General features: G+C 42.0%; 1 protein-coding gene across 1 annotated transcript in view; it reads right to left on the bottom strand.

Moving 5' to 3' along the window:
• The window catches only part of LOC110506270 (protein kinase C-binding protein NELL1), a 407912-nt gene that overhangs the window by 62338 nt on the left and 323778 nt on the right, over positions 1-21796 (bottom strand). The window contains exon 14 of the mRNA XM_021585706.2: positions 20919-21041. Coding sequence (XP_021441381.2) covers positions 20919-21041 — 123 coding nt within the window. The remainder of the gene's footprint in view (positions 1-20918; positions 21042-21796) is intronic.

Here is a 21796-nt window from a genome sequence, read left to right as displayed (position 1 = left end):
AGTATGAATCTGCAGTTAGCTAAAGCTAATGAACTTGGTTTAATGTTAACTATGTTAGTTAGCTACAGTGGTTGCTGCGGGACTTGGAGGTCATTTGTGGTTTAGTACGGTACCCTGCGTCACTACTTCATTGCTCCAGTCCAGAACAAGGGGGAGTTAGAGCATTGATTATTCTTTTGGTTCCAAATGAATGGGCGACATAAACCAAATAGAAACTGATAATTGTGCACAACTTCAAAATTGAATTTCAGTAAACTGAATGATGAGGATGAAGAAGGTGATTGAATTTAGAACAATAGTGTAAGAATTGCTTTTCCTCTGTCCTGCACACCTGGAAAAATACACTTATTTTTTTGTTAATCCTCATCAGTATTACTTACTAAAACTTTTGTTATACTAAGGTTTTTATTCTAAGAGAAACTTATAGTACAATTAGGGGGTGGAAATGTAAGGATTATTTTGCTCTTACTGTAGTACTGTAGCCTACTCCCAACCAGTCATGTTGTACTGTGCCCAAGTAGAGCATCGGTCTAAGACACTGCATCACAGTGCAAACTGTGTTGCTACAGATGTAGGACAAAACACACATCACTACAAGAGAGACACCTTATCATTACAAAAAGAGAGACCTGAGACAACACAGCATGGCAGCAACACATGACAACAAAATGGTAGCAACACAACATGGCAGCAGCACTATATGGTCGCAACACAAACATGGTACAAAAATAGTTGGGCACAGACAACAGCACAAAGGGCAAAAAGGTAAAGACAACAATACATCACACGAAGCAGCACATGTCATTAAGAGTGTCCGTGATTGTGTCTACGAAGGTAGAGCTGGAGATAAAATTGCCCAGTTTGAGTGCTTTTTAAATTAGATCTAGTAGCTAACTGCAGCGAACTGAAAAGAGGAGTGACCCAGAGATGTGTGTACTTTGGGGAACTTTAACAGAAAGACTGGCAGAATGGGTGTTGTATGTGCAGGATGAGGGCTGCAGTAGATAGGAGGGGAGTGAGGCCTATACAGAGAATATCAGTTTCCAGAAGAGTATAGAGTGCAGGGATGTGTCCTATAAGGAACATTGGTGGCAAATCTGATGGCCGGATGGTACAGAACATCTAGCTGCTCGAGAGCACCCTTACAGGCCATTCTATAAATTATGTCTCCGTAATCTAGCATGGGTAGAATTGTCATCTGAATCAGTTTTCGTTAAGGCAGCTTTGGTGAAAGAGGAGTGATTATGATAAAGGAAACCAAGTCTAGATTTAACCTTAGCCTGCAGCTTGGATATGTGCTGAGAGAAGGACAGTGTACTATCTTGCCATACTCCCAAGTACTTGTATGAGGTGACTACCTCAAGCTCTAAACCCTCAGAGGTAGTAACCACACCAATGGGGAGAGTGACATGTTCAGAACAAGGTTAAGGACAGAGAAAGCTTGTTGGACATTAAGAAAGCTTTGTTGTAGACCGTTTAACAAAAGATCCAGAAAGGGGCCAGCTGAGCAGAAGACTATCATCTGCATATAAGTGGATGAGAGAGCCTGGATAAATGGATGAGAGAGCCTGGATGAGAGAGCCTTCCTACTGCTGGAGCTATGTTGTTGATGTAAATTGAGAAGAGCGTGGGTTCTAAGATCGAGCCTTGGGGTACTCCCTTGGTGACAGGCATTGGCTGAGACAGCAGATTTTCTGACTTTATACACTGCAATACGATACTTTTTTCTCGTCAATCATCATGAAAAAACATATACTTAAAAACTGAAAGTCAACCAATGTCAGCCTTTAAATGCTTTAGTATCCAAATGTTGGAAGTGCGTGTGGACAGCGGAGAGAAACAAAATGGTGCAGTTTGAGGCCGTGTGGAGGCGCTGGAGATGTGAGCAGGAGGGTCCTGGCAGGTGTCGTTTGTATGTGTATGTTTTGTATTGTCTAAAATCATAAAATATATATTTTTTAATTGGTAAAATTACAAGCTTGCAACACATCTGATTATTCATTGTAAATAGGATTTATTTGATTTATTTTGTTTACGTTCTTCATTGTAACGTCACAAATAATTGAACACACACGTGCAGATTAAGTTGGTCAAAACATTTCCCTATTAAAGACTGTCAGAAAGAATGTTGGTACTTACATATTTTGATCCAAAGCCATGAATGAGTGAGTCACCTCAGCTTAATGCTGACAAATAGCTACATAATAGGCTAAGCCGAAACAAATATATTAAATTAACTAAAGAAACTAGTACATTTTATAAATAAATGAAGTAGCTCAGGTCTTGAAAATATGGGCAACCTTTTCCCCCTCGCTGGACTCTTTCATTCAGTTTTTTCCTCACATCAGCAAAGAAGGACTCCGTGTTTCAGCAACTCACTTTATATAGAGGGGCTATCACTCTTTCACACTGTGGTAAATAAAGCCAGTTTGTTATTTTGAATGAATTCGTTCTGTTTTTAGATGGAGAGAAACCAAAAGCCCACCGTGCCTATTTTTCGAAAATCGCCAGTCCACTTTTCAAGTGTAATTGCGCCATTGTATTTACCCAAGTTCTCTCTCAATTAATTTTTTTGCCTGATGCAGGACTCTAGTGCCAGAGAAGAAGACTCTTGGACTCAAACATTCACTCCTCCATTAATTGATGAAAAGATAGTCAATTTGTGCCACAGTTTAGACTACCCATAGATAGGCGTTCTAACTCCTCCCTTGTCATAGTGTGGTGCAATCTTCCACCATCTACCACAAATGGTTGCGGTACAAAACTTTAAATTGAGGAACCACTGTATCTCTCCTTCGGCAGTGAACTACTCTGGCCCGCTGGCCTCAGCTCCACTGGTGAGAGAGACTGGGACAACTATCCTCCAACCACTTACCCCATCCTAACCAAATCCCACTAAGAAGCAACAACAACATACAATGAATTTGCCCTGTTACATTATTCATAGCCTAGGAAAGTGCCGTCGTGTGTGTAACACAATTTTAAGACAGCAGGTCTAATGTACGAATCCATGGTCAATACTGTCCCGGCATTGTCTACATTTGGATGCTAACAGATAGCAACCAGATAGTCCATTGTCTACTGGTTGGTGAAGCTTGCTGTAATTTTGTGGTTGTGAAAGCCTGTGTCGGTGTAACAACTCACATTTTCTCTTTCAATGAATAAGATCATATCATTCTCAAAGTCCTGTGCATGTGTTAAACGTTGTATTTGCCTGAGTGGAGTAAGGAAGCTATTCATATTAACCTGTGGAGACTGTCATCTCAATCACTGTGTATCACATTATATTCTGCCTTTATATTTTAACTGGTAAGTACCTAATTTCCAACTTATTTAGTCTAGTAAATAAAACCTTGAATGTATTATTTGTGGAATTGAGTTAATTTGCGAGCAATTTGGTTCTTGAAGTACCAGAGCTTGACGTCTGTTCAGAATGAGAATATAGTAAATTGATTAAAACTATTTTCGAAATAGGATTAATGATAAAATGGTTAATGTTAACTACTGATGTAGTTAATTCAATAATTAATCTATGTCCAACCCTTAATGGTGCCCCTCTTAATCAAATAATTCAGATCAATTTATTGTGCATTCGGAAACATTCAGACCCCTTCCCTTTTTTCATCTACCACTTGGACAGCTCATGTCTTCCCTCTGGTGGCGAAAAGTTGATTGATCCTATGGCATTCTGCTTTTTCTTATGAAGCAAACTGACCTCTTTCCACACTTAATCAGCGTTACAATTGGAGTACATTACTTAAATGATTAAGCTACCAATTGGTAGTGTATGTATGATCACAGTTTAACCATCTATGCCCATTTTTGACAATTTACAAAACAATTATATAGTGCAGCTTGTTTGAACATTGACTCTAAAGACTGATCCTGTGTATCATAATGATCAATCACTGTTTTCAAACTGTTATTGTTGATCCATTACTCTTTCTTTGTTTATTCATAGGTGGTTAATTGTTAATTAATTACTTTGCATGTACTGCTTGATTTATTGATTCTTCATCAACACATCAATATTTTAACCATTTTAAAACAGCATGACCATTCCACTAATAGGGCAAAGGACATTTAAACACGTTTTCTGGACAATGTATCAAACTGAAGGACTCATGACATGTTGATCTAATCTTGAAGCATACTGCAAAAAACAATATATTTTCCTATGCCATTAAAATGGTTATAATGGGTATTTTGCTGTAACATCAAAATGTATAGATTTTACCTGGCTATGTTTGTTAACTAAAGGCTACCCATTACATTGTAGGCACTGTTAAACTGTGTGTATAGAAGGAACATTCTGTGAACGCTTATAAGGAAATCTCAGATGTATCTCACTGAACCTAAAGCAAAAAAATACAATAATTATTTTAATATATATTTTTTATACCTAAAAGAGTACTAAAATGAAACTCAAATAGTTAAATGATCCATAGTATGACCGTCTTATACTGAACAAAAAATATCAAATTCAAAATGAAAAGTGTTGGTCCCATTTTTCATGAGCTGAAATAAAAGATCCCAGAAATGTTCCATGTGCACAAAAAGCATATTTATCTAAAACTGTGAGCACAAATTAGTTTACATCCCTGTTATTAAGAATTTCTCCTTGGCCAAGATAATCCATTCATCTGAAAGGTGTGGCATATCAAATTGGAGTGGGTCTAGGGTTTCTGGGATAATGGTGCTGATGTGAGCCAAGGCCAGCCTTTCAAAGCACTTCATGGCTACAGACGTGAGTGTTATGGGTCGGTAGTCATTTAGGCAGGTTACCTTGGTGTTCTTGGGAACAGGGATCATGGTGGTCTGCTTGAAGCATGTTGGTATTACAGACTCGGTCAGGGACAGGTTGAAAATGACAGTGAAGACACTTGCCAGTTGGTCAGCGCATGCTCGGAGTACACGTCCTGGTATTCCGTCTGGCCCTGCGGCCTTGTGAATGTTGACCTGTTTAAAGATCTTACTCACATCGGCTACGGAGAGCATGATCACACAGTCATCCAGAACAGCTGATGCTCTCATGCATGCTTCAGTGTTGCTTGCCTCGAAGAGAGCATAAAAGTTATTTAGCTCGTCTGGTAGGCTCGTGTAACTGGGCAGCTCGCGGCTGTGCTTCCATTTGTAATAGTTTGCAAGCCATGCCACGTCCGGGTTAGAGTCCCACTCCTTGAAAGCAGCATCTCTACCATTTAGCTCAGTGCAGAAGTTGCCTATAATCCATGGCTTCTGTTTGGGGCATGTACTGTACATCCAGTCACTGTGGAGACGACAACATCGATGCACTTATTGATGAAGCCAGTGACTGATGTGATGTACTCCTCAATGCCATCAGAAGAATCGCAGAACATATTCCAGTATCTGCTAGCAAAACAGTCCTGTAGATTAGCATCTGAGTCGTCTGACCATTTCCTTATTGAGCGAGTCACTGGTACTTCCTGCTTTAGTTTTTGCTAGTAAGTAGGAATCAGGAGGATAGAGTTATGGTCAGATTTTCCAAATGGAGGGCGAGGGAGAGCTTTGTATGCGTGTCTGTGTGTGGAGTAAAGGTGGTATAGTGTTTTTCCCCCTTTGCTTGCACATTTAACATGCTGGTAGAAGGTTAAACGGATTTAAGTTTCCCTGCATTAAAGTCCCCGGCGAATAGGAGCGCCGCCTCTCGATGAGCATTTTCCTGTTTCCTTATGGCTCGTTAAGTGCCGTCTTAGTGCCAGCATCGGTTTGTGATGAAAACTCTCTTGGTAAATAGTGTGATCTACAGCTCATCATGAGATACTACCTCAGGAGAGCACAACCTTGAGACTTAATATTAGATTTTGTGCACCAGCTGTTACTTACAAATAGACACAGACTGCCACCCCTTGTCTTACCGGAGGTAGCTGTTCTATCTTGCCGATGTACCGAAAACCCCGGCAGCTGTATGTTCCCGAGAAAGCAGTATATCCTTTGAAGTGAGAAGTTATTTTCCGTCATAAGAGATGGTAGCAGCAACATTATGTACAAAATAAGTTAAAAGCAATGCAAAAAAAATGAACAATATAAGTAGTACAGTTGGTTAGGAGCACATAAAACGGCAGCCATCCCCTCCGACGCCTTTCTTTGACCAGCCACCCGGACAGCTGATGAAACTGAGGAGTATTGCTGTCTGTAATAAGGCCATTTTGTGGGGGAAAAAAAAACATTTCTGATAGGCTGGGCATGGCTCCCCAGTGGGTGTGCCTGCCCAGTCATGTGAAATCCATAGATTAGGGCCTAATTAATTTATTTCAATTTATTGATTTCCTAATATTACCTATAACTCATTAAAATCTTTTAAATTGTTGCATGTTGCGTTATATTTTTGTTCAGTATAAAACAATTCCATAGCACCCCCCCCCCCCAACATCTTACTCTCAATATTCAGGCAATCACACACACACATGCACAAAAGCACACACACACAAACGAAGCTCCTCTGATGCCGACTGAGTCCCAAATATTGCCGTATTCCCTAAATAGTGCACTATTTTTGACCAAAGCCCGATGGGCCCTGGTCCAAAGTAGTGCACTATATATGGAATACGATCCCATTTGGGAAGCAACTGCCATTCTGTAAGGAATAGGATCTGAGACGATGACTGCAGACACTTTCTTCTTTGCTCCACCGCAGCTAAATCCAAGAGCAGGATGAGGCTAAAAATAATTGCTTTGATAATTAGTACCACCTACAAAAACACATTTTATTTTTGAATTTTACATTTTGCAATTAATCATGCATGCTTTTTCCTCCTATGACCTTAAATGTTGAAAAAATATCAATATGGCCTCCAGCGCGGATGTGAACAGCACAACTTAGTGTTTTCCTATCTAGCACTTGCAGGGAAATGAGAACAGCATCATCTCCTATTCCGACACTCCACCTCTTCCTCCCTCACTCCATTTCCCCCAATGCAGCGAACATCATTACACTCAGTATCACACCACTAAGGCACGCGGTTAGACTATTCCAACACAGTCGCACATTGTTAGCAAAAATGGATGAGAAAAGAGCAGGCATCTCCCATTGTTCTCTAAGCCAGTGTTTAGGCCCCGCTGAAATCCTCTCTTTTTAAAAACCTATTTTGTGTACAACAAACCGGTCCTACAGAAAGAGAAGAAAGACCATTAACAAGATTAGGGAGCTCATTTTGCAGCTGACAAAAGGATTTACAATGCTGAACTATAATCTTTAGCTGGGCTCTGATTGAACTTCAGTGGCCCGTCTATTGTTGTGTGCTGGGGTTTTAAACAATGGTACACTTGCTGCTCCTCTGAGGATAACATGACAATGGAGAGAAGGAAGAAGAAAGAGTAAGGGAGAGATAGACAGACGGCGGAATAGAGACAGTAAGAGGATGGAAATAAAGAAAGGGTGATAAACTCCTCTCTGTCTAACATTTTCATTTGAGGAAATTATAGTTTCCAGAGACATACAGTAATGAATGCATGCGTTTATTTTACTTTTTCACAGTGGGAATCATACCCACAACCCTCACATTGCAAGCACCATGCTCTACCAACTGAGCCACACAGTACCAGTTTAAGCTTCTAATTTCTATGCATGTGGTGTCCTCTTGACCCTTTCAGGATCAATAACAGTAAACTATCTCCTGTGGTGGAGGCCAAGCTTTATGTGACCCAGCAATCATCTCAGTGACAGTGGGTATGAGGGGGAGGAGCAATTTGTGTTTATGCACAGACCAGCTGGCTGGTGTGTTTACAGGCATATTCAATCTCTCCCTATCCCAGTCTGTTGTCCCCACATGCTTCAAGAGGGTCACCATTGTTCTTGTACCCGAGATGGCAAAGGTAACTAAACTTAATGACTATCGCCCCGTAGCAATTACCTCTGTCATCATGAAGTGCTTTGAGAGAACAGTCAAGGATCATATCACCTCTACTTTACCTGCCACCCTAGACCCACTTCAATTTGCTTACCGCCCCAATAGATCCACAGACCATGCAATCGCCATCACTCTGCCCTATCCTATCTGGACAAGAGGAATACCTATGAAATAATGTTGTTTATTGACTATAGCTCAGCATTCAACACTATAGTAACCTACAAACGTATCATTAAGCTTGAGGCCCTGGGTCTGAACCCCGCCCTATGCAACTGGGTCCTGGACCTCCTGACAGGCCGCCCCCAGGTGGTGAAGGTAGGAAACATCACCTCCACTCCGCTGATCATTAAAACTGGGGCTCCACAAGGGTGCGTGCTCAGCCTCCTCCTGTACTCACTTTCTGTGTGAGAGTAGCAGGTGTAAGTATGAGGGGGCCATCTGGATCTGTAGAGACTGGAACCAGATGTCTGGCATTGATGATGGCAACCACTTCTGCCATCAGAGTAATGAGTGTTTCGTGACTTTCGTGACTTGAATGACCCTGTTGGAGGAACATAGAATCCAGGATTTTCCTTGCTATGCCAATCATCCTCTCCCAGGCACCACCCATGTGAGTGGCATGAGGTGGGTTGAATATCCAGGTGCAGCCCTGTTCTGCCAGGTAGGTATCCATGGAGTCATCATTGATTTTCAAGGGTTACTAAAGTTCCTTGCAGGCCCCAATGAAGTTGGTCCCAAGGTCAGAACGAATATGCTTTGCTGGGTCTCGGATCGAGATGAAACGCCTCAGGGTGTTGATAAAGCTTGATGTATCAAGTGACTCAAGGACTTCGATATGAAATGGCTCTCATGCTCATACAGGTGAATATGACAGCCCACCACTTTCTGTGGGCGAGGCCTCCTCTTGTCCGGCGAGAGGCGACTGTCAATGGACCCAAAACGGCCAGACCGACATGGGTGAACGGAGGTTCGGTGGAGAGACGATCAGCAGGAAGGCTGGCCATCTTATGTGCCTAAGAAGGACTGATGCTGTTCACGCACCTTTTACCACCAACTATCCAAACACTGGCTGTACGAATGCCTCTGTGAAAAGCCATCCCTGGTGTTGGGTCGTTGTAATGCATAATCAGTAAAACTGCAACGTGATGCTTCCCCGGGATGATCAGGGGGTTATTCTCGTCATGTCTGAGTTTTGCTTCTGTAATGCTACCCCCAACTCTCAGAAGGCAATCTTTATCGATGAATGGATCTAAGGCTCTCAGAGAGCTTTCTTTGGGAATTGTTTCCTGGTTCCTGATTCACTCAAACTATCTTGGATAGGTTTCCTCTTGGACTGTCCGTATAATTATATCCTTTGACTGAGAAAATATGTCTGCTGTGCATGCTGTCTGACAGTAGTGCCAGCCCTTACAGTTGCTGTTTTTTTCTGCTGTAGGGTTGTTGAAGAGAAAAGCGTTTTTCCGGGAGTGGCGTCAGTTTTTCTTTATCCATATCCCTAGACCTTCATGTAGACCCTAGGGATATGAAGGTTACATAGCTCTTTCAAAAACTCTCTCCATGCAACCCATTGCTCCTTCATTTCTGGAGGCAGGGAGGAATCCAATTCGCTGTTGGGCATTGTGATCTCCCTGACAACAGACTTGCTTTGAATGGTGATAGGGGCCACAAATCCAAGTGGGTCATACAGACTGTTCACAGTTGACAGCTCTAATCGGCCTGTGAAGGGCTTCTCATCTTCGGCTAACTTGAAGGTGAAAGTGTCGGTCCTGAGGTCCCAGTTAAGACCCAAGCTGCGCTGCATAGGCAGATTGTCTGACCCTATGTCGGGATCTTTGAGGTCATTTGAGTGATCTTGAGATAGAAATGCTTCCGTTACCTCCTTCTTGTTCGATGCAATCTTGTGTAACCTCAGATTAGAGTTGGCGAGAATCTTGTGTTCTCTTGAGCAGTGTGACTGCATCTTGGACTGTAGGAAATTACTTTAAGCCATCGTCAACATAGAAGTCATGTTCCACAAACTGTCCGACATCAGGATCGTAGTCTGGTTCTCCTTTTTGAACTGACTGTTTGAGGCCGTAGATATCCACTGCTGGAGAAGGACTGTTACCGAAGACATCATGCGATAGTCGTTGTCTTTAGATAAGCCGTTGTCCTGGAACCCCAGGAATCTCAGGAAGTTACGGTCTTCTTCTTTCACCAGAAAACACTGGAACATTTGTTTGATATCCACTGTCACAGTGACAGTTTCCCTACAGAAGGTTGAGGGATACTCCATCATATTTGTCACTAGAGTCAAAAACCACACTGATTTGACCAGGCTTCTTTGGGTGATAGACACCAATGTAGGTAGGTACCAGTGTTGTTCTTCTTCTTTCAGGGGCGGAGCCACATCAGCATGACCATACTCAAAAATCTTCTCCATATAAGAGACAAAGTGGTCTTTCATCTCGGGCTTCCTAAGGAAGTTGCATCTGAGGGAGGAGAAGCGTTTCAGCGCTAGATGTCGATTGTCAGGGAGACAACATCTTGGTGACTTGAATGGTAATGGTGCCACCCAGCTGTTGCTGTTGTCCTTCCTGATCCCTTCCTTCATTATTTTCAGAAAAGAGCTGTCTTTGATGGAGAAGGCCACTTTATTGTCGTATCTAGATTGCTGAAACACATTGTAGCAGTATAATGCAGGCTGATCTCGAGCATGAGCATTCCGAAATATTTCTTTCACCAAGAAGGAGGTTGGGACATGGCTCGAAGAGAGTAGGTCATCCTTTCTCCAAAGTGTTTGTGTAAAAGGTACTCACTGAGAGAGACTTGTGAACGCTCCCCAGGCAGACATGGCCTATTATGACCCATCCGAGGTCAAGCTTCTGGGTGTATGGTGAGTCATGGGGCCCATTAACTTGCTTGCGAACCTTATGGACTTATAATATCTCTTCCAAGAAGGAGCATGATGGGAGCCTTGGGTTCGAGTTCTGGGATGAGGTGAGCAAGGGGTTTCAGGTGAGCATGGTGGACGGCTGCGTCTGGAGTTGGGATCTCAGATTGGTTGTTTGAGATCTCATTACACTCGATGAGAGTTGGCAGCTCAAGACTGACTTGCCCATCCATAGATTCTACCTTGTGCTCTTCGTCCTACTATCTCCATCAATCCGGCGCAGGTCTTAAGGGAGTAGGGAGAGCTGGGGCCTTGTACCCTGAAGATATCGAAGAACTCAGAACGAACCAATCTGTTGCTTTGCTCATCGAGGATGGCATAGAATTTCACTGCTCTATCTCGGTAGCCTGTTGGGTAGATTTTGATGAGGCAGATCTTAGAGCAAGACCTGTCGGTGAGGTTCCCACTGCAGACTTGGGTACACTGAAACATTTCATCGGAAGGAGGTGTGAGCTATTCAGGGAGGTCTCCTTCGGCCTTGGCGGATCGAAGCTCCATCAGCAGGTCGCCCAACTCCCTCAGCTTTGGCTAATTCTTGTTGGAGTTCTTGGGGAAACTCTATCACTTCTGGCGAACTGTAGCATTCCTCAAGATTATCCCAAACCATCCTCAGACCTTGTTCTGGATGGTTTACATGAATGGGACGGATTCTTTTATATCTTCACTAGACTCTTCCAAGCCACTTAACTAGAAGATCCATTTTGTCACCGTAGGTTAAGTCTAAGCCTCTGATGGCGTTGTGAAAGCCCTGTAGCTCTCCGGTTGGTCATAAAATTGGAGTAGACCCATGGTGATGAGCTCGCAACGAGCAAAGTAACTCACAAAGTTGGAAATGTATGGGTTCCCACTTTGGGTGTCTTCCCATGTACGCTTGTAATGTGGAGCAGGTGGATGACTTCCGTCATTGTGCATACTTCTTTGGGTCCCGCTGCTGTTCTGGCCTTCTTGAAGGGAAATGTGTAAGCTAGGGGTGAGGTGAAACTGCTGGGCTAGCCTTGACTCCGGATTAGGGAAGTGGCGGTCTACAGCGGTAGTGGTGTCAACAGGTGGAGAACTGATCTCAGGCTTGAGACATTGCAATAGGGTCTTACGTGCGGGCTCTGGCCTGGTATATCCCTGTATTGTCTCGCCATCAGAGGACAGCTCTACTCCTGTCATTGGTTTGGGAGTGTCGTAGGATTTAGCTTGCTCTATGAGATACTCCTTAGTTCGCTGTGTGGGGTCGAGTTGGGTGGAGTCGAGCGTGAGTCTCCAACTACTTTTCTGACTGCCGAAATCAGCAGCAGCTTCTAGAGCCTCAGCCACTTCCTTTTCCTCTTTCAGCACATCCATAGATGCTTCTAATTGTGCTTTTTCTATTTTCATTCTCCTTTCTTTCTCCGCAAAGGAGAGGTGAACTTTTGCAGCTTCTCCTTTTGCCCTTGCAATGGGGGCTGCAGCTCCTATAGGTGAGCTGCTTGAATGGTAGGATGAGGCTGAAGCACGAGATCTGGTCTTGAAGGTGGATGCCTACTCCTCAACCACAGTGTGTTGGAGGTTGTCTGTACTCTGACGCAATTGTTGTTGGCTTCTCTTGGCGTTGTGATGGGTTAGCAGTGTCTGTTGCTTGATCCAAATTGTGGTCCTGCCCGCTAGAGAGCTGTCATTTCACTATACTGTCCTCCATATGTGTTACTGCATATTTTGACAGCAAGATAAATGCCTTCACATCAATAATCCTCAAAGCATGATCTCCATGTTCACAAGATTTATTGATTTGAAACAGCGTGAAACTGAAACAAAGGCCATAATTAACTAGATATGAACGTAACCTGATATTTTGTACACACTAACAACAAGCAAAAGTTAGGCTAACATACTGTAGCAATTAAGCTAGTGCTGTCCATCTATTCCACAAAGTAAACATACACATCCAAATTCCACAAATAATGCTCTGAAAGGAAAGATATATACTCACCGACTAAGCTTCCTAAGGCATACAATGTAAAGGATGGATGGAGATTGTAAGCAGACAACTGAAACAGAGCACTCTGAGCTCGACATGAGGCAACGATGAACAACTTCCTCCTAACAGGTCACATGACGGGTCAATTTTCTAGGTAAAGGAAAATACTCCAGATCAACACTAGGGGGAGCCAAATTCAAGGTAAGTAAAGGCTGCAGCTGTAAGAGCTGCAGATGAGTATAAGAATGAGATGGAACTGAATGCTTTTTACCAACTCAGTTCATGGACCACATACATCTCCATCTGTACAGAGCTGTCCTGGTCTGATCCTAGACATTATAGATGAAATGGAGGGACATAATTATGTCATATAGTGCAAATATGTTATTTGAATGAGATACAGTATGCATATATATTATAGGTAAATGTGAAATGTAGTATTGCACAATAGAAAATTGAATGGAATCATGGATACAGAATGACACCTCTGGCTCCCATAATATGTCCACGTCTCCTCTATGACATTCATAGCTGTTCAAGATCGTTGTACTCATAGAAATAGAACCTAGCTTCTCAACAGCGTGCGCCACTACGCAAAATATGTGCTTTGTTTGTAACAAAACACAGGCAGGCCACAGTTTGTTAAGATCATCTGCTCAAACATTTGCCTACGAAACAAAACTGTGCATAATTCAAGAAGATCTAAATGCATATTCCCATAAACTACTTGGCATGCAGTGGATTAAGTTGGTACATGCGCAGAATGTTATACGGTTTGGGAAAAGGCATCATGGAGAGGCTTGATCGGGTCACGCAGCCTCTGCCTTCTGAAATAGTCTTCCATTGTCCTCCAAAAGTGGATGAGTATTCTCTTTTTAGTTAACCACTTTACCTCCTCTATTCATACACCTCCATCGTTAGACACAGGGAAGGTGGCATCACAGCACGAGGCTTAGCTAGCTACAGTACTACTAGCTTACCTCTTTGTTAGCATTAGCAAGGATGTTATGTTAGCTGCATTACTACCAGTTTACCTCTATTGCATTAACATTAACAGGGGCAGCAGGTAGCCTAGCAGTTAAGAGCATCATGCCAGTAGCCAAAAGGGTGCTGGTTCAAATCCCCGAGCTCGCAAGGTTGGAATAAATCTGCCGTTCTGCCCTTGAGCAAGGCAGTTAACCCCCAACAACTTCTCCCTGGGCGCCAATGACTTAAAATGCGGAATACACATTTTGGTTGAATGAATTTAATTGTGCATCTGACTAGGTACTCCCTTTCCCTAGTTACATGCTGACCTCTTTTGTATTAGCAGGGACATTATGCTAGCTACATTCCTACCAGCTTAAATCTTCTGTCCCTGACTGGTCTTGAACCAGGGAGACTCTGAATACACATTGACGTGTCACCATCAAGAAGTGCTACCAGTAACGCCACAAATGTTGCGGCTCATGCAGTGCAAGGGAAGCAACTACTTCTAGGTCCCAGAGCGGGATATGTCTACTAATACTCCGATAACCATTTCACATCAGCTACCCAGTGACAGATAGCATTAGCAGGGACAGACTCGGGACCTAGCCCAGATCTGTGACTCATTTCTTAATTTCTAAGAGCACAGTGATGATGTATGTTCAGAATGAGGAGAGACGATTGGCCAACGATAGGGGCATCACACATTAATGAATTTCCGGAGGAACAGTGAAATTGGGTAATAATTCCTACAAGTCTTTTTCCATAGAATATGAATAGTCTAGGGAAGATGTAGCAATAGTTACATAATAATACAATACGGGGCCATTTGAAGAATATTTGACTTGATTTATTGTGAATACGAACATAGATATTGATCAGTTAGTGTGTGGTTGGAACGCTCTTTCTTTGAACTGGTTGGAGTGCATTTCATATTCAAGTCATTGTTTTATGCATTTTTCTCTGATCAACAAACCATTTTCCCCCAGTTGGATCATTTGCATATTACTCATGACTTCCAGAGTGAAAAATGTGGAGGTGGCAGTAAAGCTGTTCGATGGCACTTTTTTAATCTTTTTTTATTTTTTCTGGGGCTGCTGTATGTCTGTTGTTGGAGACAATCCAGCATAGAAACAGTCTGGAAAGCACTTTGCAAATTGCATTGATCTCTCCGTAGACCTACCTTCCACCTGCCTCCCATCCTAATGCCTCTCAATTACAGAAGGACACGGTGAGGCGGTGGCAAGACGACAGGTGTGATACACGAACACACACACACACACACACACGTCTCACTCCCAAATAAAGAGAATTCCCTATATTCTACACTCTAATTACACACTGGTCGTCACGAGGGACAGACAGCGAGACAGTACTAGACTGATAGTGAGGGAGTAGAGGAAGAGAAGACGTGTTACTTTTCCTGGGAGACAGAATAAGATTAATAGACCGAGTTTAGGAGAGGAGAATACAGAAAAAGGGAACAGGATGAGAAGAAGAGAGGAGAGGTGTTTTCCGCCAGTTTATAAAAACACCCATACATTGCATTCAGAAAGTATACAGAACCTTTCCCCGTTTCCGCATTTTGTTACATTAAAATTGATTGAATTAAAAAAATTATCATACACACAATATCCAATAATGACAAAGCAAAATCAGGTTTATAGACATTTTAAAAACAGAATTACCTTATTCAGAACCTTTGCTATGAGACACAATTATTATTATGTTTTTAAACTTTTATTTAACTAGACAAGTCAGTTAAGAACATATTCTTCTTTACAATGACAGCCTACCAGGGAAAAGTGGGTTAACTGCCTTGTTCAGAGGCAGAATTACAGATATTTACCTTGTCAGCTCTGGGATTCGAGCCAACAACCTTCCAGTTACTGGCCCAACATCCCAACCACTAGGCTACCTGCCGCCCTGAAATGTTTGAGATGTTTCTACAATTTGATTGGATGAGGCGAGGTCAGGATAGGTGAATCAAAGCTGGGACTGAGAGACTGAAAAACAGCTTCTATCTCAAGGTCATTAGACTGTTAAATAGCTATCACTAGCCGGCCTCCTCCAAGTACACAGCTCTGAACTTAGTCACTGTCACTAGCCCGTTACCTGAGAGGCTGCTGCCCTATGTACATACACATGGAACACTGGTCCCTTTAATAATGTGACACTGGTCACTTTAAATGGCTGGGGGCAGTATTGAGTAGCTTTGATGAATAAGGTGCCCAGAGCTGCCCAGAGTAAACTGCCTGCTACTCAGTCCCAGTTGCATATTATTAGTATATTTGGATAGAAAACACTCTGAAGTTTCTAAAACTGTTTGAATGATGTCTGTGAGTATAAAATAACTCACATGTCAGGCAAAAAAACAGAGAAAAAATCCAACCAGGAAGTGGGAAATCAGAGGTTGGTCGTTTTTCAACTCATTCCCTATTGAAGATACAGTGGGATATTGGTTATGATGCACTTCCTAAGGCTTCCACTAGATGTCAACAGTCTTTAGAAACTTGTTTGAGGCTTCTACTGTAAAGGAGGGGCTCATAAAAGCTCTTTGAGTCAGTGGTCTGGCAGAGTGCCACAAGCTCCTGACGCTCGTTCATGTGAGAGTTAGCTTGCGTTCCATTGCTTTTCTACAGACAAAGGAATTCTCCTGTTGGAACATTATTGAAGATTTATGTTAAACACTTCCAAAATATTGATTCTATACATCGTTTGACATGTGTCTACAGACTGTAACGGAACTTTTTGACATTTCGCCTGCTCCTGGTGAACGCGCTTTGTGAGGTTGGATTTGTTTACAAAACGCACTATCAAAAGTAGCTATTTGGACATTATCGAACAAAACAAACATTTATTGTGGAACTGGGATTCTTGGGAGTGCATTCTGATGAAGATCATCAAAGGTAAGTTAATATTTATAATGTTATTTCTGACTTCTGTTGATGGCACAATATGGCGGATATCTTTTTGGCTTGTTTGGTCTCTGAGCACCGTACTCAGATTATTGCATATTTTGCCTTTTCCGTAAAGCTTTTTTGAAATCTGAGAGTGGTTGCATGAAGGAGAAGTGTATCTAAAGTTCCATGCATAACACTTGTATTTTCATCAACATGTATTATAGAGAATTTCTGTAAATTGATGTGGCTCTCTGCAAAATCACTGGATGTTTTTGGAACTACGGAACATAACGCGCCAATGTTTACTGAGATTTTTTGATATAAATATGAACTTTATCAAACAAAACATACATGTATTGTGTAACATGAAGTCCTATGAGTGTCATCTGATGAAGATCAGCAAAAGTTTGTGATTAATTCTATCTCTATTTCTGATTTTTGTGACTCCTCTCTTTGGCTGGAAAAATGGCTGTGTTTTTCTGTGACTTGGCTCTGACCTAACATAATCGTTTGTGGTGCTTTCGCCGTAAAGCCTATTTGAAATCGGACACTGTGGTGGGATTAAAAAGAAGTGTATCTTTAAAATGGTGTGAAATACTTCTATTTTTCAGGAATTTTAATTATGGGATTTCTGTTGTTTTGAATTTGGCGCCCTGCACTTTCACTGGCTGTTGTCATATCGATCCCGCTAGCGGGATCTCAGCCCTAAGAAGTTTTAGTAATGTTTACATATTGTTTTACCCATTTTAAATGTATAGTTTGTATTCTAGATTATATGCACAATAATCGTTGAATAGGATGGCCTTCTCTAGAATACAGTATATACATATGAAATATAACAGTATGTAAAACATTATTAAAGTGACCAGTATTCCATGTGTATGTACCTACACAACATATTCTATCCACATACTGTCCATAATGTCTATACATCAATATACAGTCGTGGACATAAGTTTTGAGAATGACACAAAAATTAATTTCCACAGTCTGCTGCCTCAGTTTGTATGATGACAATTTGCATATACTCCAGAATGTTATGAAGAGTGATCAGAGGAATTGCAATTAATTGCAAAGTCCCTCTTTGCCATGCAAATGAACTGAATCCCCCCAAAACATTTCCACTGCATTTCAGCCCTGCCACAAAAGGACCAGCTGACATCATGTCAGTGATTCTCTCGTTAACACAGGTGTGAGTTTTGAAGAGGACAAGGTTGGAGATCACTGTGTCAGGCTGATTGAGTTCGAATAACAGACTGGAAGCTTCAAACGGAGGGTGGTGCTTGGAATCATTGTTCTTCCTCTGTCAACCATGGTTACCTGCAAGGAAACACACGCCATCATCATTGCTTTGCACAAAAAGGGCTTCACAGGCAAGGATATTGCTGCCAGTAAGACTGCACCTAAATCAACCATTTATCAGACCATCAAGAATTTCAAGAAGAGCGGTTCAATTGTTGTGAAGAAGGCTTCAGGGCGTCCAAGAAAGTCCAGCAAGCGCCAGGACCGTCTCCTAAAGTTGATTCAGCTGCAGGATTGGGGCACCACCAGTACAGAGCTTGCTCAGGAATGGCGGCACGCAGGTGTGAGTGTATCTGCATGCACAGTGAGGCGAAGACTTTTGGAAGATGGCCTGGTGTCAAGGGCAGAAAAGAAGCCAATTCTCTCCAGGAAAAACATCAGGGGCAGACTGATATTTTGCAAAAGGTACAGGGTTTGGACTTCTGAGGACTGGGGTAAAATCATTTTCTCTGATGAATCCCCTTTCCGATTGTTTGGGGCATCCGGAAAAAAGCTTGTCTGGAGAAGACAAGGGGAGCGCTACCATCAGTCATGCCAACAGTAAAGCATCCTGAGACCATTCATGTGTGGGGTTGCTTCTCAGCCAAGGGAGTGGGCTCACTCACAATTTTGACTAAGAACACAGCCATGAATAAAGAATGGTACCAACACATCCTCCGAGAGCAACTTCTCCCAACCATCCAGGAATAGTTTGGTGATGAACAATGCCTTATCCAGCATGATGGAGCACCTTGCCATAAGGCAAAAGTCATAACTAAGTGGCTTGGGGAACAAAACATCAATATTTTGGTTCCATGGAAACTCCCCAGACCTTAATCCCATTGAGAACTTGTGGTCAATCCTCAAGAGGCGGGTGGACAAACAAAACCCCACAAATTCTGACAAACTCCAAGCATTGATTATGCAAGAATGAGCTGCCATCAGTCAGGTTGTGAACCAGAAGTTAATTGACAGCATGCCAGGGCGGAATGCAGAGGTCTTGAAAAAGAAGGGTCAACACTGCAAATATTGACTCTGCATCAACATCATGTAATTGTCAATAAAAGCCACTTATGAAATACTTGTAATTATACTTCCGTATTCCATAGCAAAATTCGACAAAAATATCTAAAGACACTGAAGCAGCAAATTTTGTGGAAATTAATATTTGTGCTATTCTCAAAACTTTTGGCCACGACTGTAGATATATATACAGTACCAGTCAAAAGTTTTGAAAACACTTACTCATTCAAGGGTTTTTCTTAATTGTTACTATTTTCTACATTGTAGAATAGTAGTGAAGACATCAAAACTATGAAATAACACATATGGAATCATGTAGAAAGCAACAAAAACAAATCAAAATATATTTAAGATTTGAGATTCTTCAAAGTAGCATCACCTTGCCTTGATGACAGCGTCGCACACGCTTCTCTCAACCAGCTAAGAGGTGTGCCAAATTAATTTGTGTAATTTCTTTCCTTCTTAATGCGTTTGAGACATTCAGTTTTTGTGACAAGGTAGGAGTGCTATACAGAAGATAGCCCTATTTGGTAAAAGACCAAGTCCATATTATGGCAAGAACAGTTCATATAAGCAAAGAGAAATGACAGTCCATCATTAGGTAGACATGAAGGTCAGTCAATCTGGAATTTAGTTTTTGTTCAAGTTCAGACGCAAAAACCATAAAGCGCTATGATGAAACTGTCTCTCGTGAGGACCGCCACAGGAAAAGAAGACCCAGAGTTAGCTTTGCTGCAGAGGGTAAGTTTATTAGCCTACAGGCCATAAATAGCAAGTATTTATAATAGATGGCATCATGATGGAAAATTGTGTATATATTGAAGCAACATCTCAAGACATCAGTCAGTACAAGTTCAAAACAGTTGAAGTCGAAGGTTTACATACACTTAGGTTGGAGCCAGTAAAACTTGTTTTTCAACTACTCCACATATTCTTGTTAACGAACTACAGTTTTAGCAATTCGGTTAGGACATCTACTTTGTACATGACACAATTAATTTTTTCAACAATTGTTTACAAACAGCTTATTTCAGTTATAATTCACCCTATCACAATTCCGGTGGGTCAGAAGTATACATACACTAAGTTGACTGTTCCTTTTAATATTAAACTTCTTGGAAAATTCCAGAAAGTGATGCCATGGCTTTAGAAGCTTCTGATAGGCTAATTGACATAACTTGAGTCAATTGGAGGTGTACCTGTTTATGTATTTCAAGGCCTACCTTCAAACTCAGTGCCTCTTTGCTTGACATCATGGGAAAGTCAAAATAAATCAGTCAAGACCACATTTTAGACCCCAACAAATCTGGTTAATCATTGGGAGCAATTTCCAAAAGCCTGGAGGTACCATGTTCATCTGAACAAACATTAGTATGGGACCACACAGCCGTCATACCACTCAGGAAGGAGACGCGTTGTGTCTCCTAGAGGTGAACGTACTTTGGTGCGAAAAGTGCAAATCAATCCCCATCCCATAAATCCCATCAATCCCACAACAGCAAAGGACCTTGTGAAGATGCTGGAGAAAACAGGTACAAAAGTATCTATATCCACAGTAAAATTAGTCCTACATAGTAGAAAATAGTAAAAATAAAGAAAAACCCTTGAATGAGTAGGTATGTCCAAACTTTTGACGTGTGCTGTATATATAAAACAAAAGCTAGACAATCAGGGAGCATTGAAATTCCAAAAGAGATGGATAGAGGAAATTTTCTTGCACATTTTGATGGTGAGGAAATATAATACATTTTAAGTGTGGCCCTCCGAACCTCGGTCGAAGACTGAATCCGGCCTGCTGGGCAAAATGAGTTTGACACCACTGGTGTAGAGGGTTAGAAAGGGGCAAGGAGGTGAATATGTTTCCTCTGCAGATGAAGAGAGAAGAGGAAAAAGGGAGGGGGCTGTGGATGTCCAGAGTATGGGGTAAGAGTACCGATGGAGCTCAAGAGGGTTTGAGAGAGGTATAAGAGGTAGAGGCATGGAGGATGAGGTCTTACCTGTGCAGATTGAGCCATTCCCTACGTAACCAGGCTTACAGGTGCACAGGTGGCCTCTGATGGTGTTGGTGCAGATGGCATTGTCGTCACAGGAGCTCTGCCCACTTGCACACTCGTCATGTTCTGAGGGAGAGATGCAGCAGGATCAGACTGTGTGGTAGTGTCTGTCTGTCTGTCTGTGAGCGTATAGACTACTTGGTTGTGTGAGAGTGTATTTGTATCATGAATGCATGTTTGTGTCATATGTGTTTGTTTGTGTCTGTGTTTGCATGCTGAGTGTGCACGTGCATCCCTCCTGTAGGGTCAACGTCATATTTTCATTCAACAGTGTACTTTATATCTGAGCTGCTGTACCGATGGTCTGGTTTGAGCATTCAGCCTCACATAATAGGGAGTGGATTTGCACCACAGGCAGTGTATGATCAAACATGATCTGTAGCCGCTCATCGCTGCAAAAAAACAGCATCTCATTTACTCGCCTACTTCTGGTTATCCATGACAGGTTGTAACACAAACACAGCCAAAAGATATATTGAATGCAGTTAACGATTCAAACTTCGCCACACACTTGATCTTAAGCTGTGTACAAATCAACCGTGGTAAACTGTATGCGTTCCGGTTGAAATTCATTAAATTCAACTGGAGGCAATCCATAATGCTGCTTCTCATCTGCTGGACTAGGCTCCGGTAAGTGTAGTATGTTGCATGCCTTTGATTTTTTTCAATTTGTATGTTGCTTTGCCTTGCGGTCTCTGAAAAGGTGGATTAACCAAAGTGGATTAACCAACGGAGATGATGCAAATGTGTAGTTTAACTACAGTATTGTTGATATGACTCTCCTGTGAAGATCTGAAGGATCAGGTTACAGTGGTTCCGCT

Source organism: Oncorhynchus mykiss, chromosome 26 (genome assembly GCF_013265735.2).
Source record: "Oncorhynchus mykiss isolate Arlee chromosome 26, USDA_OmykA_1.1, whole genome shotgun sequence".
NCBI classification, from domain to species: Eukaryota; Metazoa; Chordata; class Actinopteri; order Salmoniformes; family Salmonidae; genus Oncorhynchus; species Oncorhynchus mykiss.
This window is presented reverse-complemented; position numbering and strand designations above follow the sequence as displayed.